At 43.2% G+C, this 27,262-nt stretch overlaps 1 protein-coding gene across 1 annotated transcript; it reads left to right on the top strand.

Moving 5' to 3' along the window:
* The first annotated feature begins 9,424 nt into the window (after positions 1–9,424).
* On the top strand, positions 9,425–25,896 carry LOC123408183. Its single transcript, XM_045101351.1, has 3 exons — positions 9,425–9,952; positions 10,142–10,454; positions 25,562–25,896. Exons 1-3 carry the CDS (start codon positions 9,425–9,427, stop codon positions 25,894–25,896), a joined length of 1,176 nt encoding a protein of 391 aa, XP_044957286.1.
* Positions 25,897–27,262: the final 1,366 nt, after the last annotated feature.

Raw genomic sequence — 27,262 nt, 5'->3', positions numbered from 1 at the left:
ACATGCTTAGGAGTAGATGTTGGACAAGGAAGACAACATAATGAATTGTGTTTGCTTGGTTCCAAACAATGTTATATGATTAGAGATCCCTTAGCATGTGACGATTGCTTCCACCTCATATTAGCCAAAAATCCAGCACCAAGTAGAGATACTACCTGTGCATCCATAAACCTTCAACCCAGTTTTGCCATGAGATTCCACCATACCTACCTATGGATTGAATAAGATCCCTCAAGTAAGTTGTCATCGGTGCAAGTAATAAAAATTTCTCTCTAATATGTGTGATCTATTAGTGTGTGGAAAATAAGCTTTGCACGAACCTTTAATGAGGAATACATAAAAGCGACAGACTGCATAATAAAGTTCTTTATCACAGGAGGCAATATAAAGTGACGTTCCTCCGCACTAAGGGGACACGCATTCAAACCTCAAAAGCGCATGACAATCTCTGCTTCCCTCTGCGAAGGGCCTATCTTGTACCTTTACTTTTTGCCCTTATAAGAGTCATGGTGATCTTCACCAATTCCCTATTTTTGCCTTTGTCTTGGCTACCGTCACATGCTTGGGAAAGATCTACATTCATATATCAACTTGGAGTTGAGTACTTATGCTTTATTATTGTTGACTTTACCCTTGAGGTAAACCGTTGGGAGGCAAAACTATAAGCCCCTATCTTCCTCTCTGTCCAGCTGAAACTTTGACACCATGAGTACCACGTGAGTTGTAACAATTGTGGAAAACAAAAGAGATGATTGAGTATGTGGATTTGCCTTACAAGCTCTTATTTGACTCTTTCTGATGTTGTGATAAATTGCAATTGCTTCAATGACTATGGACTGTTGTTGGTTACTTCTCGGTAAGGTTTTTGCTTCATGCTTTGCTTTGTGAAGGAATTGTTACTTTCCCATAAAAATCTTTATGATGTATTGCTGTCCTATGTGTGATTATGATGCCCTCATGTCCGTATTATGTTTTATCGATACCTTCGTCCCTCAACATGTGGACATGTTTATGGAACTTGGTTTTCGCTTGAGGACAAGCGAGGTCTAAGCTTGGGGGAGTTGATACGTCCATTTTGCATCATGCTTTCATGTTGATATTTATTGCTTTATGGGCTGTTATATTACTTTGTGGTACCATATTTATGCCTTTTCTCTCTTATTTTGCAAGGTTTATTTGAAGAGGGAGAATTCAGGCAGCTGGAATTCTGGATTGGAAAGGTGCAAATCTTAGTCCACTATTCTGCACATCTCCAAATGCCCTGAAAAGTTACGTGGAATTTTTTGGGATTATATAAAAAATACTAGGCGAAAGAAGTACCAGAGGGGGGCCACCAGGGCGCCACAAGCCCTGCCACCACCAGCCCCCTGGTGGCGGAGGGCAAGCTTGTGGGCTCCCTGACGGCCCACTAGCCCCCCTCTTTTGCTATATGAAGGGTTTTGGTCCAGAAAAAATCATTCGGGATCTTTTTCATGGTTTCGCCGCCGCCACGAGGCGGAACTTGAGTAGATCCAATCTAGAGCTCCGGCAGGATGATCCTGCCGGGGAAACTTCCCTCCCGAAGGGGGAAATCGTCGCCATCGTCATCACCAACACTCCTATCGTCGGAGGGGAGGCATCTTCATCAACATCTTCATCAGCACCATCTCCAATCCAATCACTAGTTCATCTCTTGTAATCAATCTTCGTCTCGCGACTCCGATTGGTACTTGTAAGGTTGCTAGTAGTGTTGATTACTCTTTGTAGTTGATGCTTGTTGGATTACTTGGTGGAAGAGTTTATGTTCAGATCCTTGATGCTATTCATTACACCTCTGATCATGATTATGATTATGCTTTGTGAGTAGTTACTTTTGTTCCTGAGGACATGGGATAAGTCATGTTAATAATAGTCATGTGAATTTGATATTCGTTCGGTATTTTGATATGTTGTATGTTGTCTTTTCCTCTAATGGTGTTATGTGAACGTCGACTACATAACACTTCACCATATTTGGGCCTAGAGGAAGGCATTGGGGAGTAGTAAGTAGATGATGGGTTGCTGGAGTGACAGAAGCTTAAACCCCAGTCTATGCGTTGCTTCGTAAGGGGCTGATTTGGATCCACTAGATTAATGCTATGGTTAGACGTTGTCTTAATTCTTCTTTTGTAGTTGTGGATGCTTGCGAGAGGGGTTAATCATAAGTGAGATGCTTGTCCAAGTAAGGGAAGTACCCAAGCGCCGGTCCACCCACATATCAAACTATCAAAGTAACGAATGCGAATCATATGAACGTGATGAAACTAGCATGACAGAAATTCCCATGTGTCCTCGGGAGCGTTTTTGCTCTTATAAGACTTTGTTCAGGCTTGTCCCTTGCTACAAAAGGGATTGGGCCACATGCGGCACCATTGCTACTACTTGTTACTTGTTACTTTTCGCTTGCTACATTTCACCTCACTACACCATCACTTGTTACCGCTACTTTCAGTGCTTGCAGTTATTACCTTGCTGAAATCCGTTTATCACAGCCTTCGGCTCCTCGTTGGGTTCGACACTCTTACTTATCGAAAGGACTACGATTGATCCCCTATACTTGTGGGTCATCAACCGACGCTTGGGTACTGCCCTTACTTGGACAAGCATCCCACTTATGATTAACCCCTCTCGCAAGCATCCACAACTACGAAAGAAGAATTAAGACAACGTCTAACTATAGCATTAAACTAATGGATCCAAATCAGCCCCTTACGAAGCAACGCATAGACTGGGGTTTAAGCTTCTGTCACTCTAGCAACCCATCATCTACTTACTACTCCCCAATGCCTTCGTCTAGGCCCAAATATGGTGAAGTGTTATGTAGTCGACGTTCACATAACACCACTAGAGGAAAAGACAACATACAACATATCAAAATACCGAACGAATACCAAATTAACATGACTATTATCAGCATGACTTATCCCATGTCCTCAGGAACAAAAGTAACTACTCACAAAGTATAATCATAATCATGATCAGAGGTGTAATGAGTAGCATCGAGGATCTGAACATAAACTCTTCCACCAAGTAATCCAACTAGCATCAACTACAAAGAGTAATCAACACTACTAGCAACCTTACAAGTGCCAATCGGAGTCGCGAGACGGAGATTGGTTACAAGAGATGAACTAGGGTTTGGAGAGGAGATGGTGCTGATGAAGATGTTGATGGAGATGACTCCCCTCCAACGAGAGGAGTGTTGGTGATGACGATGGCGACGATTTCCCCCTCCGGGAGGGAAGTTTCCCCGACAGGATCGTCCTGCCGGAACTCTAGATTGGATCTGCTCAAGTTACGCCTCGTGGCGGCGGAGAATCCACGAAAAAGCTCCACCTTGATTTTTTCTGGAACGAAACCCTTCATATAGCAAAAGAGGGGGCCAGTGGGCCGTCAGGGTGCGCACAAGCCCTGTAGCCGCCACCAGGGGGGCGGCGGCTACCAGGCTTGTGGGCCCCTGGTAGCTCCCCTCTGGTACTTCTTTCGCCCAGTATTTTTTATATATTCCCAAAAAATTCCACGTTGATTTTCAGGGCATTTGGAGTTGTGCAGAATAGAGGACTCAGACTTGCTCCTTTTCTAGTCCAGAATTCCAGCTGTCGGTATTCTCCCTCTTCAAATAAACCTTGCAAAATAAGAGAGAAAAGACATAAGTATGGTACCACAAGGTAATATAACAGTCCATAAAGCGATAAATATCAACATGAAAGCATGATGCAAAATGGACGTATCAATCTACAAGAGGGAGTTATGTATGTTAGATAGGTTTAGCCTTGTAAATAATCTATCCTAGTGAAGGAAAGGGGAAAAGGCTTTCATTGTGTTATTTCCACAAAGTATGAAAATGTAGTTGAATAGCTGTCTTAGTTATGAACTAGAGCTAAAGAGAATACACTATCTACATTATATCATTTTCCTTAGTGCAATTCTTTGTTATTTACTTACTTAGAGATGTGTGTTGAGCGGTCTTAGGTGGAGTATTATACATAGATGCACTTGGATGTTCGTCTATGAATACAAGGGTGTAATACGTATATACAACCATGACATGTATGATTAGCCATAAACACTATAATTTATGAAACTGTATTTTTTTACCACAACTATGCTTTCATGGCGAGATGTCACTAATGAAGTTATGGAACCCCGTTACTTTATTCCTCTTAATCACAAAATTGATCACTTTAATTATTGTTCTTTTATATTTTAAACCATTTATTTCATTTCCTAAAAATCATTTCCAACCTCATGATATATTATTACTTCTAACTAGCAAAGCTAACGAGAATGACAACCTCACTAGAATGTTGGATTCCAAGTGAAGTGTCTTAGTTGTGTGCTGTTTCGGATCATTGGTTATTGGAAGAACTCCATTGATTGGTACATTGGTTCACGACTACAGGAAAAGCTCTCTTCCTATTGCAAACCCTTGTGCTTTGGGGCCCAACATGATATTCACTGAACAAGCATACAACCTAGCTAAGTATATCATGAAGCAATCTCTATGTTGGTAGAGCATGAGATATCGAGATTGGTAGAGAAAAAGACCAAATATGTGAAAGTTTGACTAACTTCAAGTGTTTCAACGAATTCACACAAATCATTAAACCCTTGATAACATAGATGCTTGAAAACTCTCGTTGCAATGTACTCCGGCAAAATTATCGTTCCTCACCGAGAAAATGAGGAAGAATACCAAGAGCACTAAATGATGAAACATGAGTACAAGACATCATGTCATACTTGGCACCACCAATGAAGTCCTAAAGCTATGAAAAGCAAGCAACATTGACCATCTACCAAACATAAGTTGTTAATCTGCTACACCAGAAGAATATTGGCTCTTGGCCCTGCATGTTATATCACCATGGCTCAATGACATGATGTTTATAGAGTCGGTAGGACTTCAGCCTCACGCCACGAGGACGCTCATATAAATGATACTCAAACTTGACATTAAAAGCACATAATCTACATGTGAAATGATCATCCGAAGTTCACTAGTGAAGAAATGGTTAATGAGAACTTATGTTGGTGGCGCGCCACTTTGAAGCAATGCCAGCTTTACATTATTAGTGCTGACGTAGGGTTTTTTAGATGCACCACAAATATATTGGTCCATCTATAATTCATGTTTGGAAGATAGCGGTGGCATCGGCCAAATTGGTATGCCGGCTTTACATGCTTAATATTTTTTCTTTAACATTATTAGTATTTTTGTCTTTAGTATTATTAGTATGGTTTAGTCATATTTTTATTAGTATTTTTATCTTTAGTATTATTAGTAATTTTTTGCCTTTATTATTAGTAGTATTTTTGTCTATAATGGCGTCGGGTGTCCACGCCAGTATGGCTATTTTTGTCACGTCATAGCTAGCCTTTTCTGCATTAATAGTTCATCACCTCCATGTATTGGAATAGTCATGGAGACGAGGTCACCAACACGACACATAGAACAGGAGGCGATGGTCGATTTCTCTCTGTCTATCTGTCTTTTCTCCCATGGTGGCTAAGATCCCCCTCGCAATACAATACAATAGAACTTGAATGTTTTAATGGGCATGAAGCTAGAGTTTATTTTTATGAAGCATGCTATATATGAGAAAATTGTGTTTTGAAAGCATGAAAGTAGAGCCTTTTATTTTGCATAGACAAAACAATATTTTTTCTAGAAATGTAGCATTTTTAGCATTTTTTAGAAAAGAATTAGCCATGTTTTAGCAACAATTTTTTATAAATTTTTTTGTGTGAATCAGAATTTGTTTAGCTTTTTATTTTTGAGAAGAACAACATTTTTTAGCTTATAGTCCCTCTGTTCCTAAATATTACTTTTTTTAGAGATTTCATTACATGATTACATAAGGAGCAAAATAAGTGAACCTACACTATAATATATGTCCATATGCATTCGTATGTAGTTTCAATAAAACATATAAAAAGACTTATATTTAGAAACAGAAGGAGTATAGTATAAGCTGAGAAACATAGCAGTGTGTTGTGGACATTAACTTATGCAACCAGACTTTTAGGGAGCATTTTCTTTTTGGGCCGCGGCCTGAAAGCCCATCTAGTGCCTAAAGCTGGGCGTACGGCGACGGCGTGTCAGCCATCTTGAAATAGAAATACTCTGCCTTGGCGGCTAACATAACCGCCACAACCAATAGCTTTCGCTTCTCATCTTCTCCATCTCGCCGGAGCGGCAAGAAACCAAGAACCCATCCTCCCACTTCCATTACGCAGCGCCGACGGTCTCTGCCCTCCAGCAGATGGAGGGCATGTTGGCAGAAGTATTAGATGCGTTTGGGAAGACATGGTCACGTATGGCCGTTAGATTTTTTTTATTTCGGTGTGTTTGTAACGTATTCAGAAAATTAGTTTGTTTAGTTTTTGCTCCCTGGCCATGCCCTTTCATTTGGCAATAACAATGAAATCATGTTTCAAACAGGAAAAAATCTGTAAATCTATCAAGGACTATAACATCCAGATTTACCAACTGAAGCAAGAGATGGATGATGCTACGTGTGGACCAGACAACGGAAGTGATATTGGTGCCCTTGCTTAGAAATTCACATCGATTGATAGTGAGGAGTGTGGGGTAATAGAACGGTACCCGCGAGATCACTATGGTATATTAGATTTACTAGCAAAAGGGCCCGTGCATTGCAACAAGAGAAAAAATATCATAATCTCTAATGATGATGACCATGTTATGTTCATAGTTATGTTCATATCTCATCGCATGATTTTGAAATTTTGTGCATAAATGCAAGAAAATGTTTCTTCTTTTAATTTATTCACAAGTTGAAGCAATGTTCACATTTTCGAAAAAATATCATGGTTGTCAAAAAACTTGGTAATTCAAAGAATTATTCTGAATTTCAAGAAACTTTTTTTAGAAAACATACTATAATATTTTGATCCACCCTCGTAGTTAATTCTTCAAAATTCACACGGGTATATTGTCACAAAGACTCAGAAGCATTACTGTTTAATTACATACCTTCAATCATTCGTGAACATTTTTACAAATTTAGAAACTTTTAAAATTAAGAACATTTTTTACAATTTACAAACATTTTTTAAGATTCTAAACATTTTTTTATAATGCGAACGATTTTTAAGTATTTTCTTTTGAATTGACGAACAATTCCGGAATAGACAAACATATTTTTCGCAGTTGGTGGATTTTTTTTAAACTCATGATTTTTTTCTAAATTCATGAACATTTTCTGAGTCAACAAATATTTTCTAATCAGTAAACTCTTTTATAATTCACAAACTGTTTTGAAAATTTTAGGACATTTCTTGAAATGCATGAACATGTTTTGGCAAACATTTTATTAAATTTCATTAATAATTTTTAATACACGGACTTTTGTTTAAAATCATGGATTTTTTGTTTTGCGAACATTTTTACATAAATCCCGATCAGTTTTTGAATTCACAAACATTTTATGTTTTATTGAACATTTTATTTTGAAATTCTCAGTTTCTTAAATTTTGAAAAGGTTTTTGAAGTTCTAAATTATTTAAAGCAGAAAAGCAAAACGGAACTGAAAATAAAAACAAAAAACGAAACAGTTATTCCAGCTCTTGGGATCCAACTATCCTCCCACATGTCAATGGTAGGACCATCTCCTATGCAAAGAGTGTGTGATGCACTTATTGTTGTGTGAGATATAATCTTCAATACCATCTTTATGAGCTGCCACAAAAATTGTATATGATTTATATAAGCAGAAGGGCATGATACTATTCTTGTGTGGCATCGAGTCAACCTATACATGATGTCATTCTTCCACTTATCGAAAGAGGTTGTTCATCGTCTTGATTACTTTAGATCCTGTTTTTTCTGACAGTTTGATAATGAATTCAAGAAATATCGACTCCCTAAGTGGAGTGTATTATACCGACCTAAAAGTCAAGGGGGCCTTGGGATTCAAGATCTTGAGATTGAAAATATCGCTCTTCTGAGTAAATGGGTTTACAAACTGCTTGGGAATGAAGTGTGGCATGAAGAGCGAAATTTCTCAAGTACGAGCGGTCCAAAGAAATTTCTCAAGTTCATTAGAAGCCCGGTGATCCACATTTTTGGTGTACCGTGATGAAGATTTTCCCTCTAGTTTGGCACTTTCTCGATTAGGGATGGTTCTCAGGTTTGATTTTAGGAAGACACCTCGCTGGGGCTACCCCACTTATGGTGCAATAACCTAGCTTGTATAGGATTGCCAAACAATGATTAATTACAATCAAACAGTTTTGGGACAAGAAAACCCTGATATTTTGTTTCCATATAGACCTTTTAGGACCTCGCCTGGTAGCATGGAATGAATTACTCCTTTGTCTAGAGAACATTCAACTGTCAATCAAATCGACGAAGTTTCAATTAAATTTACATCAGAATGACAGGTTTTCAGTCAAATCCTTGTATGATGCAATGGTTCATACTGATGTTCCTGTTGATAACAAGTTGTGGAAGCTCATAATACCTTTAAGAGTGAAGATTTTTTTCCTCTGATTTCTAAAGGGAAATCTTAACTATAGGTAACTTGTCACGACGCAATTGACAAGGTAGCAAGACATGTGTCTATTACAAACATGACGAGTCCATTAAACACTTATTTTTTAGCGTAAGTTCACTCGTGCACTGTGGCCCATAGTTCAAGTAGCTTCAAATCTATATCTCCATGTGACATGATCGGCTAATTGTTGCGGGATATTGATAAACAATTTTCTACACACATTCTTTTAGGAGCGACTGCTTATGCTGGGCATTGTGCCTTATCAAGAATGATGTGATTTTTAATAATAAATATGTTTCATGTACAGGTTATTCATGCATGCACATGATTTTTAATCTCTGGATAGGATGTGCCCCATCCTAGGCTGGACTGATTTGCTATTGCTGTAAAATGATGTTTATTTTTGGATCTGTTGGACTTGATGATTGTGTGCATCATGCTACGTAGGGGCGAACATTCTTTCAATGTGGTTGTATCATCTCGATATGTCAATTCAATGAAACGTTCTTTATCGAAATATCGAGTCCATCTATGTATTTTCTTTTTCTTGAGCCAAAAAGGAAAATTGCCATTTTTAAACAGAGCAGTATTGTGTGTGGACGTCTTTTTTTACTGTGCTTGTGGATTTTGTTTTTCGAGCAACTGCTTGTGGATGGTTCAGAAAATTACGTGGGCTTCGAGGCCTATTTCCAACGGCCCACCTAGTGCCGAAAGCTGAGCCTTGAAATACTCTCGCCTTGGCGCCCAAAGTAACCGTCCCAACCAACAGCTTTCGCTTCTTCTCTCCTTCCCCGCAGCGCCAAGAAACCAAGAACCCGCCGATCATCATCCCCACCTCTCTTTCCCCGCTCGGTTTCTCTGCTCTCCAGCGTCACCGGCGACAGATGGAGCAGTTCCAGGACGGCCACCACGTGCGGCTGCGGAGCCGCGTGCACGGCACGTACCTGCACGCCAACGAGGACGGGCATGGCGTCTCCCTCCACCACTGCCGGGCGTCTATGAACGCGGCTTGGGCGGTGCACCTGTACCAGGGCGATGCCGATGACGATGCCCAGGCCCAGCACGTGCTTCTCCACAGCGCCGCCTACGGCCGCTACCTCGCCGCCACGAACGCGCCGGCGCCGCTAGGCCACCGCGGGCGCCGCGTCGAGCAGCGCAACTACGATGATCAAGAGGAGGAGGCCATCAGGTGGCAGGCCGTCGGGGCCGACTCCGGGAACGACGTCCTGCTCCGCAACGTCGTCGGCCGCAACCTCCGCGACGGCGCCCGGCGCCACCTCCGCGCCAACGGCAGGTACATCCGCACCGGCGTCAGCGTCGACGTCTTCGACAACTTCAGCACGAAGATGCTCTGGGCGGTGGAGCCCATCCCCGCCAGGGACGGCATGCCTCCCCTTCGACGTCCGATTTGTGTGAGTCCGCTTCTTGATTCTTGTTGAATTTGCGCGACCTGGATTCGGAATTTGACCGCAAATCGTGTTGCCTTGGAGCAATTCTTGGCAAATTTGCGCTTCGTATGAGTTTTGATTTGATCATGAAGCTTCCCTTCAGCTTCGTATGAGTTTTGATTTCCAGCAAAACATGATGTTTCTTTGCTGCAGCTTCCCTTCCCCGGAAGACTCACCACCCTGTTGGAGCCGCGGCTGATCGTGTACGTGCGGGCGGGCGCCGACGGGACCCGCATCAGCCACGGCGCGTTCGTGTTCAGGGGGAAGTCCGTGTTCCACCTGAGGAAAAAGCTAGCCCGCCGGCTGGAGGCTCTCATGGACGTCTCCAACCTCGCCATGTGCGTCGAAGCCGGTACTTTCGGGCGTCTTACCCCGCTCGTCGTCGATCTGCCCCGCAGCCGCCACATCGTCGGAACTGTCCATGTCCAGGAACTCCACATCGTCGTCTTTGCGGGCGGGACGCCAGGTGAGCTGTCCATGTCCCAAACTTCCTACACTACTGATCTTGTGTTGGCGAACAGTCTGAAAAACAGTTTACTGAACCTGCTGTCAATCTGCTTCAGTTAGGGATTGGCAATTGTTTGAACTATTGTATTTGCACTGTCGCTGCTGCATTAATCTGCTTGTGTAGTCTGAAGTTAGCTGGTTGTTACATGTCCACACTCTTGCAACTTGAATGCCCAAATCAGTTCAGCTTCACCTAGAAGATAATGGTTTCTATATGATTCAGCTTCAGCCAATTGTAATTCGGAAACAGCATTCAGGTTGTATCCCACAACACTACATGGAAATTAGTTACTGCACATGACATTGCTTTCAGGCTTCATCAACTGTCTTCACATAGAAGATACTGATTTCTACATGATTTAGCTAATTGTAGTAATACAGAAAGAAAATTCAGGTTGTGCCCCAAAACCGTTACACTGAAGTTAGAGTGCTTTCAGGATTGTACACCAACTGTCTTCTTGATCTTGTTGTTGACTCTGTTTTAGCAATATGATGGATGACCTTACCTCCTAACCTTTCCTTCTAAATTCTATTTCAGCCCACGCAGGGGTGCGCTACCCGGATATCGATGCAGTGTAGAGAAAGACCAGAGCAGGACTCCTGACCGTCGCTTCACAGTTCACTTCTTCAGAGTGTTGCCGTCGTCTCGGTCACGTGAATCCAAAACTTCTTGTAGTGAGATAGGGGTTCGGCAAAAGTGAGACCCAGAAGTTATTGTGTTTCTGCTAGCTGAACTTGGTTTGTTCTCCTGACAATATAGGAAACCTATCTGCTGTTCTCATATTCAGAAATTAAGTGCTTGAACATGAAGTGGTTTTAGTCTTATTCCTACCCATAGCAGAGCATGTTTCTAGCAGCGCTGCGTTTCTCTTTGATGAATCATCTCGTGTCGTCACTTAAAGTGTCAGTCCAAACTATAGCAGACAATGAATTTGTGTTTTCACATTCAGAGTGGGTTCAACAAAGGACGGCTTCCCTGTCTTGGTTGTGTGCAATTGTTTTTCAGAGCGAGTTCAACCAAGAATAGTTTTCTTTAGAGTGCTACTCCGTCCGTCCCACAATATTAGAGCGTCTTGCAAAACGCTCTTATACTGTGGGATGGAAGAAGTAGTTTGTATTTTACTTTAGGGGGGAGCCGAGAGTAGTTTTTTTAGCCCTGAAGGCCCGACGCGATGTAACGCCTGAAGCAAATAAGCTCAGCTGTACTGCTCTCGTCTGGACTTTTGACAAACTTTTTTTTACGAAAAAACCGCATGAAAAAACCAAGCCTCCCACGGAAGGAAAAAAATGTATTTTTTTCGTTCCCGAGAGGTACGGCCGTTCCTTTTACGGAAGCAAAACTGTGCATCTCATGAAAGAAAAAAAAACAGAATATGCATTTTTTCCGTTTTCGAGAGGCAGGTCGTGCCTCTCGCGAAAACAAATCCGTGCTTGCCTCTCGCGAAATCAAATCTGTGCTTCTCGCAAAAAAATATATGTTGTTTGTTTTCATTTTCGAGAGGCACGCAACAAATCCGTGCCTCTCGTGAAAGCAAAATCGTGTCTCTCGAGGAAGGAAAAAAGAAAACACATTTTTTTTCGTAGATACGGGCGCGCCTCTCGCGGAAACAGATCCGTGCGTCTCTTGCAAGAAACCCCGTGCTTTTCTAGAAGGAAAAAACACAATTTTTGTGCAAAATTTGTTTTTTGAATATTGCTTTTGTCCAAAAGCTAAGAAAGAACGGTGGAGACAAGAAACCTAGAAATTTGTTCATCCAATTCAAAATTTTAAATGGTGATCATTTTTTACACATTCACAAAAATTTTGTAAGTCATCAATATTTTTTGAATTTAAAAATCTATTTCGAAATCTTGAACAATTTTAAAATGTGTGATTATTTTACAAACCATGAACATATTTTGGAATTGCGAATGCACGTTTTAGAATCGCTAACATTATTTGAATTTGCAAACAATTTTTCTAAATTCATGAACATTTTTCCAAATCAGTTAACATTCTTTCCATACAGGTGTATTTTTATGAACTTCGTGAACTTTTTGAATACTTGTACACTTTAAAAAAAATAGAGCATTGTTTCAAACAAGTGGACATTTTATAGATCCAGGAGCATTTTTTCCCAATTCGTGAATCTTCTTGAAATTCAGAACTTTGTTTTACCGAAATTTATTTAAAAATAAAAAATATGCAAAGATAAAGAAAATAAGGAAAACAAGGGAGCACCCCTGGCTCGTGCCCAGTAAATTAAGTTCATTTTGCCTTAATAAATAAATAAAATTCACTTTATTTAATACCGTAGTTAACATTCGTCTTGTATTTGCATTCCGTATTTAATTATCTAGCACCTATGGGTGACAAAGAATAGATGGTGCGCAGATAATCCATGCCAACGATAATGAATGCACAACCTGGAAAACATCCATCACATTCTATTTTATTACTCCCTCTGTCCCATATCATAAGAGCGTTTTTATAGTATACTGGTGTCAAAAACACTCTTATATTGTGGAACAAAGGGAGTACATTTTTATACTTCTATGAAAGATCAAATATTACATAAGATGCATCAAACATGAAAATTGTCGAGTTCAAATTCATTGACAAATAATATATGATGGACACTAATATTTCAGCCACACCTAAATGATTTAACAAACAATGAACTCAAGAGGAATGAAATCGGCGGAACATTGCTTCATATTGCAAGTGTTTAGAGGTGAACTTCCATTCACACATATATGAAGAGTATTAACTTCCTTTCAAAAAATGAAGAATATTACCTTACAAACCATCACGTGAACACAAGCACAAATTATTTCCCATGTGGGCTAAGTGATTTCTCCTCTAGACGTACCAAATGAACAAAATCAAGTATTTAGAAGATACTCTCTCCGTCACATAATATAAGAACATTTATATTATGGGATGGAGGGAGTAGTTTTCCTATCTGTTAGTGGTACAAATAAATCAGGAAAAGGGAAACTCTCTAGTTATTAATGCGTCCGTTCCTAAATATAAGTCTTTTTAAAGGTTTTACTAGTGGACTACGTATGGATGTATATAGACATATTTTAGTGTGTAGATTCAATCATTTTGCTCCGTATATAGATCCCTAGTAAAATCGCGTAAAAGACTTATATTTAGGAACGGAGGGAGTAGTAAAATGCTAAAATAATCTTGTTTACTTTTGAACTTTTTCAATAATATCTAAGTGTTTACTTAAATACCATAATAAAAATAGAAACTAAAAAATGTTAAGCTGAATATTAAAACAAAATACCAACACCGACAAAATCGGAGTAACACATAACAAATCTGCCCAAGATCACGATGATGATATCAAGTTTTGGTTGGAAACCACTTGTTCCACATGACCACATGGTCAGTCACAATGAGGATATAGCTTAACTTATATCTATGCAAAGTTTCAGACTGCAAATTAAAAAAAGTCTTCTATAGAGATACAATTCCCCTATTCCTTTATATAATGTGTATTTGTTTTTTGATAAAACTTCATAATATAAGGTGCATTTTTGTTCTAATTCCCCTTGATTTTGTTTTCAGCCCTTCAGAAAAAAAGTATCTCTCTTTGGATTGCATGTATATCTCCTTATAGTAAAAGAAGGAAAGTATATATCTCGATTGCGATAGTAAATAAATGTTTCTCAAATCAAGCCTGTTATGGAAACAATTGCGATAGTAAGGAAGGGGGTGCTAATGTAGCTACGTCACATGTGTGACACAAGGGTTTACGAGTTGACGTCCCTCGTGAAGGAGGTAACGATCCTACGTCTCGAGCTATGGAGTTTTGTTTTTCTTATGTCTGAAGATTACAAAGGATTGCGGACCCTTTTCTATGAGCTACGATGGGGCTTATATAGAGTGTGTCACCATTCCATCTAGTAGTGTTACAAGGGGTTTAGGTAGATGTATTGATAACAAGTGGTGCTTTTTGTGATAAAAAATAAAATATCATGGTGTTTTTCGCAAAAAATCAGTCCTCACGCCTGTCTTCGCCTTTCGGTCACTGACATTGGGTCTCATGCCATGTTGGCGTGTCTCGTCAGCATGTTATGCGTATACATAACGTCATTAGCACCATAGATACACGTCCAAGTCAAGGTTTGGCACCGGTTCAATGTATGTCACAAGTTTTAGCATCAAACTTACTTTTGTTTTTACCAAGTTCAGGCATCTATGGTGTAAATGACTCTTGTTTTTCGTAGGGGTTGCTATCTCTACTCTTAAAAGGGCAGTTGGTAGCCGGATCTCACCGGTCTTTTTTCGTCCATCATCCCACCACTGCTTGGTTTTTTTTCGCCTTCCACCTCCCACCTTCGTTCAGTTTTTTAATCGAGAAGTCGGTCCGTCTTTCGTTTCTTACCCTAGGCCCCCATCGATCCAAGCCCCCCACCGATTTTTTTAACGCTAGCCCATGCTCCAATTGATTTTATTTGCAACGTGAGCCTCACCGGTTTTTATCTTCCGGTTTTCTTATCCTTTCGTGGAGAGGGAGGTCGCGCCGCCGCTGCATGATTCCTCCTCCCCACTCGACTCCTCCTCGTCTCCCCTGCCTAGGGTTTTCTCAGCGAACCACATCGGGTGCGCTGGTGGCCGCCCATGCATCAGCAATGTCGGGATCCATAGAGATGGGATGCCGCCAGTAGAGTTTCCCCGTCCATATAATCCGTCGTTGCCAGGAATAAAGAGACTACGTACATCCCCAATCCATCAGAGAAGGAGGGCTCGATCCATGGCGCCGCCACCCATCGATCTACTTCCCCAACTGTCGCCGCGGTGCCTCCCCTGCTCCACCGTGTCTCCTTTGCCGCCACGGTGCCGCTTCTACCTCTCCCATGCCCGGCCCCTCCTCTCCCCTTGCAACCGCAGATCGTGCAACTCGTCAGTCTAGACCAGGTATGAACTGCTTTCCCACACGTACTCCTCATTTCCTTCCTTCTTTTACTCATCCCCATATGCACGAGTCATCGACAGCAGCAGTGACGGGAGAGCGGCCGCCCGTGTTCATGGATGCATGTTGAAGCGGACGTGACCGGGCTTAGCAGCCTTGACATCCAGTATTCATTGCTACCCTCAAAGAGGTGCTTGCCTTCCTGATCCTTGCCAAGCCTCCCGAGTGCTGAATGCTAGGTAACCATAGAAAACATTGACATGTAGTTCTTTTACACAACGGACAATGTTTTGTATTGCATTCTTCTGCTGACGTTACATTAAATTGCATTCTTCTACTCCTTCACATAATTTACTACCATTTACAGTAATTAAAGTCTTGATCTGATTATTTTAATTTTGTGTTCCAGACAAAATTCAGAGCGAGCAGAAACTGACGGCCTAGAGTAATTTTCTTCCCTAGAGACATCAACAACACACGCATTGCAGGTAACAAATACTGAAGAATGAATTGTTACAGTTCGTCTTTGTAATGAAAGCATTAATTTCAAACATTCACACCTCAACTTACTAATGTTTTTCTTCATATAACAGGGAACTCACAAGTGGGTGTAGAAAAATAGCCATCTTCTCATATAGGTTCACATGCAACACATTGTTTCCATTTGTATTCTTGAGTATTCCTGTCTTATCAAAAGCAGTTGCAGTCCACATATATAGCTTTATAAGTGGATCTTGAGATTTCCTGCCTTATAACCTGTAGTTGAACCTTCCTTTTGCAAGATATTTTTGAGTCAGCTATTGACCTCTAAAAAGCATTTCTTTTCACTTCTATTTTGCTCTTAGAAAATCTGGTCCAAGCTCCAGTTTTATAGAAGGAAGTTGGACGCAGCATTGGAAGAGATAATTGTTAGGTAAATTTCTCACTTATATTCGAAATCTATGGTCTAAGGTTTCATCAGTCTTTATTTTTACCCGAAACTTATGTTTTCTTGACATGTTCTAAGCATTGTATGGTTGTCAATTGACATATCATCTTAACTATTGTAAACGATAAAAATATTAATGATGAAAGAACACATAGTTCAGTTATTTCACTTTCCAGTGATAAATTGATGGATCGTTTATTTTAGAGTAAGCCTCTTTTGTGGGTATAAAACAAATATTTTATCTATGATTTCTTTAAACTTGGAGAACATTCTTGGATGGTCACTTGATTTTTTTAAAATTTCTGGAACCTTACTCCCCCGTTTGGTTTCCTCACGTTTGATTCCTAGGCTCAGCCCCAGCTGCCATCCTCATGGATGTCCTGCACGGCGTTTTTTTCGTCCATCGTCCCATCACTGCTTGGTGTTTTTTGTCTCCCACCTCCCACGTTTGTTCGGTTTTTTAAAGGGGGAGTTGGTGTTGGAAATATGCCCTAGAGGCAATAATAAAATGGTTATTATCATATTTCCTTGTTCATGATAATCGTCTATCGTTCATGCTATAATTGTATTAACAGGAAACAGTAATACATGTGTGAATGAATAGATCACAATGTGTCCCTAGCAAGCCTCTAGTTGGCTAGCTCGTTAGTCAATAGATGATCATGGTTTCCTGATCATGGGCATTAGATGTCATTGATAACGGGATCACATCATTTGGGGAATGATGTGATGGACAAGACCCAATCCTAAGCCTAGCACTAGATCGTATTGTTCGTATGCTAATGCTTTTCTAATGTCAAGTATCTTTTCCTTCGACCGTGAGATTGTGCAACTCCCGGATACCGTAGGAGTGCTTTGGGTGTATCAAACGTCACAACGTAACTGGGTGACTATAAAGGTGCACTACGGGTACCTCCGAAAGTGTCTGTTGGGTTGGCACGAATCGAGATCGGGATTTGTCACTCCGTGTGACGGAGAGGTATCTCTGGGCCCACTCGGTAGAACATCATCATGAGCTCAATGTGACTAAGGAGTTAGTCACACGATGACGTGCTACGGAACGAGTAAAGAGACTTACCGGTAACGAGATTGAACAAGGTATAGGTATACCGACGATCGAATCTCGGGCAAGTTCTATACCGACAGACAAAGGGAATCGTATACGGGATTGATTGAATCCTTGACATCATGGTTCATCCGATGAGATCATCGTGGAGCTAGTGGGAGCCACCATGGGTATCCAGACCCCGCTGATGGTTATTGGCCAGAGAGGTGTCTCGGTCATGTCTGCGTGTCTCCCGAACCCGTAGGGTCTACACACTTAAGGTTCGATGACGCTAGGGTTATAGGGAATTGTTGTACGAGGTTACCGAAAGTTGTTCGGAGTCCCGGATGAGATCTCGGACGTCACGAGGAGCTCCGGAATGATCTGGAGGTAAAGATTGATATATAGGACGGATGGTTTCGGACACCGGAAGTTTTTCGGGCATCACCGGTAACGTACCGGGACCACCGGGACCACCGAAGGGGGGCAACGACCCCGGGAGGCTAGATGAGCTAAGTGGGGAAGGGAACCAGCCCCTAAGTGGGCTGGTGCGCCCCCCACCCAGCCCATGCGCACCAGAAAAAAGGGGAAGGGGGGAACCCTAGCTTAGGTGGGCCTAAGGCCCACCAGAGGGGTGCGCCACCCCTCCCCCTTGCCCTGGCCGCCACCCCTCTCCCATCTAAGGGCTTCCGCACCCCTTAGGGGTGGGAACCCTAAGGGCTGCGCCCCCTCCCTCTCCCCCTATATATAGATGAGGTTCGGGGCTGTTTGAGACACGGTTGAATCTCTCTCTCTCGACGCAGCCCTGCTCCTCTCCCTCCTCCTCTCTGCCGGCGCTTGGCGAAGCCCTGCCGGGAGACCTCGTCTCTCCATCGACACCACGCCGTCGTGTTGCTGGACTTCTTCCCCAACCTCTCCCTCCTCCTTGCTGGATCAAGGTGCGGAAGACGTCACCGGGCTGCACGTGTGTTGAACGCGGAGGTGCCGTTGTTCGGCTCTAGATCGGAATCGCTGCGAGTACGACTCCATCAACCGCGTTCTAGCAACGCTTCCGCTTAGCGATCTTCAAAGGTACGAAGGTGCTCTTACCCCTCTCTCGTTGCTGGTCTCTCCATAGGAAGATCTGAATAAGCGTTGGAAATTTTTTGAATTTATGCTACGTTACTCAACAGTGGCATCCGAGCCAGGTTTTCTATGTGTAGATTATATGCACGAGTAGAACATAAAAGTTGTGGGCGATGGTTTGTCAATTTGCTTGTTGTTACTAGTCTTATTCTTTTCCGGCGGTATTGTGGGATGAAGCGGCCCGGACCGACCTTACACGTACGCTTACGTGAGACTGGTTCCACCGACAGACATGCACATCGTGCATAAAGGTGGCTAGCGGGTGTCTGTCTCTCCTACTCTAGTCGGATTGGATTTGATGAAAAGGGTCCTTATGAAGGGTAAATAGCTTTGGCATATCATCGTTGTGGCTGTCACGTAGGTAAGAAGGCGTTCTTGCTCGAAACCCAAATCAGCCACGTAAAACTTGCAACAACAATTAGAGGACGTCTAACTTGTTTTTGCAGGGTTTGACATGTGATGTGATATGGCCGAAGTTGTGATGTTGCATGTATGATGTATGAGATGATCATGTTATTGTAATAGGTTTCACGACTTGCATGTCGATGAGTATGACAACCGGCAGGAGCCATAGGAGTTGTCTTAATTTATTGTATGAGATGCAACGCCATGTGCTTACTACTTTTACTTCATTGCTAACGGTTAGCCATAGTAGTAGTGGTAGTAGTAGTTGGCGTGGCGACTTCACGGAGACACGATGATGGAGATCATGGTGTCACGCCGGTGACGATGATGATCATGCAATGCCTGAAGATGGAGATCGAAAGAGCAAAGATGATAATGGCCATATCATGTCACTATATGATTGCATTGTGATGTTTATCATGTTTTACATCTTATTGCTTAAAACGTCGGTAGCATAATAAGATGATCCCTCTTAAAATTTCGAGAATGTATTCCCCTAAGTGTGCACCGTTGCGAAGGTTCGTTGTCTCGAAGCACCACGTGATGATCGGGTGTGATAGATTCTAACGTTCGCATACAACGGGTGTAAGCCAGATTTACACACGCGAAACACTTAGGTTGACTCGACGAGCTTAGCATGTACAGACATGACCTCGAATACAAGAGACCGAAAGGTCGAACATGAGTCGTATGGTTGAATACGATCAGCATGAAGTTGCTCACCATGGTGACTAGTTCGTCTCACGTGATGATCGGACACGGGTTAGTCAACATGGATCATGTATCACTTAGATGACTAGAGCGATGTCGATTTAAGTGGGAGTTCATACTTAATTTGATTAAATGAACTTAATTGTCATGAACTTAGTCTAAAAGTTGTCTTTATAAATATTGTAGATGTCCAACGTCAACCTCAACTTCAACGCATTCCTAGAGAAAAACAAGCTGAAAGATGATGGTAGCAACTATGCGGACTGGGTTCGCAACCTGAAGCTCATCCTTGAAGCAGCTAAAACGGCTTATGTCCTTAATGCGCCGCTAGGTGACCCTCTCGCTCCCGCAGCAGCCCAGGACATTCTAAACGTCTGGCAAGCGCAGAGTGATGACTACTCTCTGGTCAGGTGTGGCATGTTATACAGTTTAGAAACGGGGCTCCAAAGACGTTTTGAGCAACACGGGGCATATGAGATGTTCCAAGAGCTGAAGCTAGTTTTTCAAGCTCATGCCCGTGTCGAGAGATATGAAGTCTCCGACAAGTTCTTCAGCTGTAAGATGGAGGAGAACAGTTCTGTCAGTGAGCACATACTCAAAATGTCTGGGTTACACGGTCGTCTGACTTCACTTGGAGTCGAACTTCCGGATGATGCTATCATTGACAGAATCCTCCAGTCTCTCCCACCAAGCTACAAAGGCTTTGTGCTTAACTACAACATGCAAGGGATGGAGAAAACCATTCCCGAGTTGTACTCGATGCTCAAGTCTGCAGAAGTAGAAATCAAGAAGGAGCATCAAGTGTTGATGGTCAACAAGACCACTAGTTTCAAGAAAGGCAGGGGTAAGAAGAACTTCAAGAAAGACGGCAAAGCTGTTGCCGCGCCCGGTAAGCCAGATGCCGGGAAGAAGAAAAAGAACGGACCCAAGCCTGAGACTGAGTGCTTCTACTGCAAGGGAAAGGGTCACTGGAAGCGGAACTGCCCCAAATACTTAGTGGACAAGAAGGCCGGCAACGTTAAAGGTATATGTGATATACATGTTATTGATGTGTACCTTACCAGCACTCGTAGTAGCTCCTGGGTATTTGATACCGGTGCTGTTGCTCACATTTGCAACTCAAAGCAGGAACTGCGGAATAAGCGGAGACTGGCCAAGGACGAGGTGACGATGCGCGTCGGGAATGGTTCAAAGGTCGATGTGATCGCCGTCGGCACGCTACCTCTACATCTACCGTCGGGATTAGTTTTAAACCTTAATAATTGTTATTTAGTACCAGCTTTAAGCATGAACATTGTATCAGGGTCTTGCTTAATGCGAGACGGCTACTCATTTAAGTCAGAGAATAATGGTTGTTCTATTTATATGAGTGATATGTTTTATGGTCATGCTCCGCTGGTGAATGGTTTATTCTTGATGAATCTCGATCGTGATGTTACACATATTCATAGTGTGAGTACCAAAAGATGCAAAGTTGATAATGATAGTCCCACATACTTGTGGCACTGCCGCTTTGGTCATATCGGCGTTAAGCGCATGAAGAAGCTCCATACTGATGGACTGCTAGAGTCTCTTGACTTTGAATCATTTGACACATGCGAACCGTGCCTCATGGGCAAGATGACTAAGACTCCATTCTCAGGAATAATGGAGAGAGCAACCGACTTATTGGAAATAATACATACTGATGTGTGTGGTCCATTGAACGTTGAAGCTCGCGGTGGTTATCGTTATGTTCTCACTCTCACCGATGATTTGAGTAGGTATGGGTATATCTACTTGATGAAGCACAAATCTGAGACGTTTGAAAAGTTCAAGGAATTTCAGAGTGAGGTTGAGAATCAACGTGATAGAAAAATTAAATGTCTACGATCTGATCGTGGAGGAGAATATTTGAGTCACGAGTTTGGCACACACCTAAGGAAGTGTGGAATCGTTTCACAACTGACGCCGCCTGGCACACCGCAGCGCAACGGAGTGTCTGAATGTCGTAATCGCACTTTATTAGATATGGTATGATCTATGATGTCTCTCACCGACTTACCGCTATCATTTTGGGGATACACATTAGAAACTGCAGCATTCACTTTAAATAGGGCACCGTCTAAATCCGTTGAGACGACACCGTATGAACTATGGTTTGGCAAGAAACCTAAATTGTCGTTTCTTAAAGTTTGGGTTTGTGATGCTTATGTGAAGAAACTTCAACCAGAAAATCTCGAACCCAAAGCGGAGAAATGTGTATTCATAGGATACCCTAAGGAAACTATTGGGTATACCTTCTATCTTAGATCCGAAGGTAAAACCTTTGTTGCCAAGAACGGATCCTTTCTAGAGAAAGAGTTTCTCTCAAAAGAAGTAAGTGGGAGGAAGGTAGAACTTGATGAGGTAATTACACCCCCTCTCGAACAGGAAAGTAGCGCAGCACAAGAAGTTGTTCCTGTGGTGCCTACACCGACTGAAGAGGAAGTTAATGATGATGATCATGAAGCTTCAGATCAAGTTACTACTGAACCGCGAAGGTCCACAAGGGTACGCTCCGCACCAGAGTGGTACGGCAACCCTGTGATGGAAATCATGTTGTTAGACAACGGTGAACCTTCGGACTATGAAGAAGCGATGGCGGGCCCGGATTCCAACAAATGGCTTGAGGCCATGAAATCCGAGATAGGATCCATGTATGAGAACAAAGTATGGACTTTGGTGGACTTGCCCGATGAACGGCGAGCCATAGAAAATAAATGGATCTTCAAGAAGAAGACTGATGCAAACGGTAATGTAACCGTTTACAAAGCTCGACTTGTCGCAAAGGGTTTTCGACAAATTCAAGGAGTTGACTACGAAGAGACTTTCTCTCCCGTAGCGAAGCTGAAATCAGTCCGAATCATGTTAGCAATTGCCGCCTTTTATGATTATGAAATTTGGCAAATGGACGTCAAAACAACGTTCCTTAATGGGAACCTTAAGGAAGAGTTGTATATGATGCAACCAGAAGGTTTTGTCGACCCTAAGGGTGCTAACAAAGTATGCAAGCTCCAGCGCTCCATCTATGGGCTGGTGCAAGCATCTCGGAGTTGGAACATTCACTTTAATGAGGTGATTAAAGCGTTTGGGTTCATACAGGTTTACGGAGAAGCCTGTCTGTACAAGAAAGTGAGTGGGAGCTCTTTAGCTTTCCTCGTACTATATGTGGATGACATATTATTGATGGGGAATGACATAGAGATGTTGGAGAGCATAAAGGCCTATTTGAACAAGAGTTTTTCAATGAAGGACCTTGGAGAAGCTGCATACATATTAGGCATCAAGATCTATAGAGATAGATCGAGACGCCTCATAGGTCTTTCGCAAAGTACATACCTTGACAAGATATTGAAGAAGTTCAATATGGAAAACTCAAAGAAAGGGTTCTTGCCAGTTTTGCAAGGTATGAGATTGAGTAAGACTCAGTCGCCGACCACGGCAGCAGATAGAGAGAAGATGAGTTCTGTCCCCTACCTTCAGCCGTGGGCTCTCTAATGTATGCCATGCTGTGTACCAGACCTGATACAAACCTTGCCATAAGCTTGGTAGGGAGGTACCAAAGTAATCCCGATGCAGAACACTGGACAGCGGTCAAGAATATCCTTAAGTACCTGAAAAGGACTAAGGAAATGTTTCTCGTTTATGGAGGTGACGAAGAGCTCGTCGTAAAGGGTTACGTCGACGCTAGCTTCGACACAGATCCGGATGACTCTAAGTCACAAACCGGATACGTATATGTGTTGAATGGTGGGGCAGTGAGCTGGTGCAGCAGCAAGCAAGAAGTCGTGGCAGCATCTACATGTGAAGCGGAGTACATAGCTGCTTCAGAAGCGGCTCATGAAGGAATTTGGATGAAGGAGCTCATCACCGACCTTGGAGTGGTTCCAAGCGCGTCGGGTCCTATGACACTCTTCTGTGATAACACTGGAGCCATTGCCTTAGCCAAAGAGCCCAGGTTTCACCGGAAGACGAAGCACATCAAGCGCCGCTACAACTCCATCCAGGACCATGTCCAGAGTGGAGTGATAGATATTTGTAAAGTACACACGGATCTGAATATTGCAGACCCGTTGACTAAACCTATTCCACGAGCAAAACATGATCAGCACCATAATGCTATGGGTGTTTGATACATCACAATGTAACTAGATTATTGACTCTAGTGCAAGTGGGAGACTGTTGGAAATATGCCCTCGAGGCAATAATAAAATGGTTATTATCATATTTCCTTGTTCATGATAATCGTCTATCGTTCATGCTATAATTGTATTAACAGGAAACAGTAATACATGTGTGAATGAATAGATCACAATGTGTCCCTAGCAAGCCTCTAGTTGGCTAGCTCGTTAGTCAATAGATGATCATGGTTTCCTGATCATGGGCATTAGATGTCATTGATAACGGGATCACATCATTTGGGGAATGATGTGATGGACAAGACCCAATCCTAAGCCTAGCACTAGATCGTATTGTTCGTATGCTAATGCTTTTCTAATGTCAAGAATCTTTTCCTTCGACCGTGAGATTGTGCAACTCCCGGATACCGTAGGAGTGCTTTGGGTGTATCAAACGTCACAACGTAACTGGGTGACTATAAAGGTGCACTACGGGTACCTCCGAAAGTGTCTGTTGGGTTGGCACGAATCGAGATCGGGATTTGTCACTCCGTGTGACGGAGAGGTATCTCTGGGCCCACTCGGTAGAACATCGTCATGAGCTCAATGTGACTAAGGAGTTAGTCACATGATGACGTGCTACGGAACGAGTAAAGAGACTTACCGGTAACGAGATTGAACAAGGTATAGGTATACCGACGATCGAATCTCGGGCAAGTTCTATACCGACAGACAAAGGGAATCGTATACGGGATTGATTGAATCCTTGACATCGTGGTTCATCCGATGAGATCATCGTGGAGCTAGTGGGAGCCACCATGGGTATCCAGACCCCGCTGATGGTTATTGGCCAGAGAGGTGTCTCGGTCATGTCTGCGTGTCTCCCGAACCCGTAGGGTCTACACACTTAAGGTTCGATGACGCTAGGGTTATAGGGAATTGTTGTACGAGGTTACCTAAAGTTGTTCGGAGTCCCGGATGAGATCTCGGACGTCACGAGGAGCTCCGGAATGGTCCGGAGGTAAAGATTGATATATAGGACGGATGGTTTCGGACACCGGATGTGTTTCTGGCATCACCGGTAACGTACCGGGACCACCGGGACGACCGGAGGTGGTCCCGTGGCGCAGCCCTGCTCCTCTCCCTCCTCCTCTCTGTCGGCGCTTGGCGAAGCCCTGCCGGGAGACCTCGTCTCTCCACCGACACCACGCCGTCGTGTTGCTAGACTTCTTCCCCAACCTCTCCCTCCTCCTTGCTGGATCAAGGTGCGGGAGACGTCACCGGGCTGCACGTGTGTTGAACGCGGAGGTGCCGTTGTTCGGCTCTAGATCGGAACCGCTGCGAGTACGACTCCATCAACCGCGTTCTAGCAACGCTTCCTCTTAGCAATCTTCAAAGGTACGAAGGTGCTCTTACCCCTCTCTCGTTGCTGGTCTCTCCATAGGAAGATCTGAATAAGCGTAGGAATTTTTTTGAATTTATGCTACGTTGCCCAACAGTTGGTAGCCGACGTTCACCGGTTTTTTTGTCCCCTCTCCTACCTCCGTCTCATATTTTTTTGTCTCTCCTCCCACTGGTTTATTTTTGCCTCACCTTTCCACTGGTTTATTTCGTCATCCCACCTCTTTCTCTCCCATAACCGTAACCCTCTCGATCTCTCTCACCCCTTCCTTTCTCCCTACGACGGCGGCATACGTAGATCCCTCCTGGCTTCCCTCACCGCAAAAATCTCTGGCATGAAATGGCCGCCGTGCCGGTGGCACCCCCCTTACCCATGATCCCCTCGCCCTCCTCCCCCCTCAGCACGTCACGCGTCATCTTTACGGCCGCACGGGCCCGTCGCCAGCAGCAGCCACCTCGCCACGCGAGCAGCAACAGCAGTCAAGCGTCATGGGTGCGGGGGAGAGGAGGGGCAGTGGGAGGAGGACCAGGTGGATGCCGCGGCAAAGGAGTTCGAGCGGCAGCAGAAGGAGGAGGTGAATTGCAAGGTCGCCTCCCAGAAGGCGTCCCCCGTCATCCTCTCATGCAAGGCCACCAAGGTCGTCCTCGATAAGCGCGAGCTTGGCAAGGGCATCGTCCGCCTCCTCCCTTGCATCATCCTCGAGGCCCTCCACGACTTCGTCGCCTCGCTCCGCTAGGAGTCCACCCTCAAGGTATCTCTCCGCATCTGGCCACTGATTGGTCTACCTAACCTTTCCGTGCCCCACTAACGTCCATGTGTTCGAGCAAATGCAGGACCAGGTGTGGTCCAGGTCTTACATCGGCATATACATTAAGCTCATCACCATGCTCGGCAAGTGCAAGCAGTCGGGGAAGACCCACGATCTCTTCCAAGCCATGGTCGACGAGGGATGCGCCCCCAACCTTGAGTCATACACGGCCCTTGTCTCCACCTACAGCAGGAGCGGCAGCTTCGATAGGGATTTCTCCTTGCTTGATGAGATGAAGGGCATCCCTGGTTGCAGGCCCGATGTGCAGACATACTCCACTCTCATCAAGTCATGCTTGCACGCCTATGACTTCGACAAGGTGAAGGATTTACTGGAGGATATGGCGCGCGGGTATCCACACCAACATTGTGACTGGCAATACTCTCAGTGATGCTCATGGGAAAGCAGGAAGGTAATTGGCAATAAGAATGTATGATTATGATATAATATTGTAATTTAAGGTTTTATTTTCCTTATATATCCGTTGAATATGTGCTAAAAACTGTTTTTGAAATTATCTGATGCACTAGATAATCCTAAAATTATATTGGAGAGGCACCGTGCCACTATCGGGGACTCAACGTCGTCGAAGCACGCCAACTCGCCTTCACTCTTTTGTCTTTATCATGCATGCCTCTGCCTCGATCCCACGCACCTTGTTCACCCGGATGGCCAGCCATCGTATGCAGGAGACTGTCATGCTAGGTATCCTCGACCACTGTTGTTGTTTATCTGAAGATATGCTTATTCCATTTGCACCAACCTTATTGTTTAGTAACATGAACGTCTCTGTTTTTTCTACTACAATGACAGGATAAGAGAACCTTGTCCCTTTTAGCGCGGTGCTCCAACTTTGGATACCGGTGAAGCTTCTGTAATGATGGCTGCATCATTATACTGAGGTAAATATGCCAGATTCTGTTGTCAAATGAAAACATGTCTGTCTATTTTGCTTGTCAGGACCAAGATATCTAGCTATCAATGAAATTTTCAAAGTAGTTTTTGTTCCCTCTGTGTAATCCTGATAACAACTACTTGGAAGGTTCAGATGTGTGGCAAAGGATTTCAATTTTCTTGTTTACAGGGAGGAAACTCGAGGAAGGTTTAGATTTCTCATTCTCGATTTTGAGCTCTCAAGGTTACATAGACAAAATTGCCTCCTGTTTACACAAAGGAAACCCGAGGAAGGTTCAGATTTCTCATGACTGCTTCTTCGGTATTTCATGCATGTGTTGTCTTATTAGGAAAATGTAGTTTGTTTTATAGCCGATGATGCTCGATGTTTTTTATCGAT

This window comes from Hordeum vulgare, chromosome 7H, assembly GCF_904849725.1.
Source record: "Hordeum vulgare subsp. vulgare chromosome 7H, MorexV3_pseudomolecules_assembly, whole genome shotgun sequence".
Taxonomy (NCBI): domain Eukaryota; kingdom Viridiplantae; phylum Streptophyta; class Magnoliopsida; order Poales; family Poaceae; genus Hordeum; species Hordeum vulgare.
This window is presented reverse-complemented; position numbering and strand designations above follow the sequence as displayed.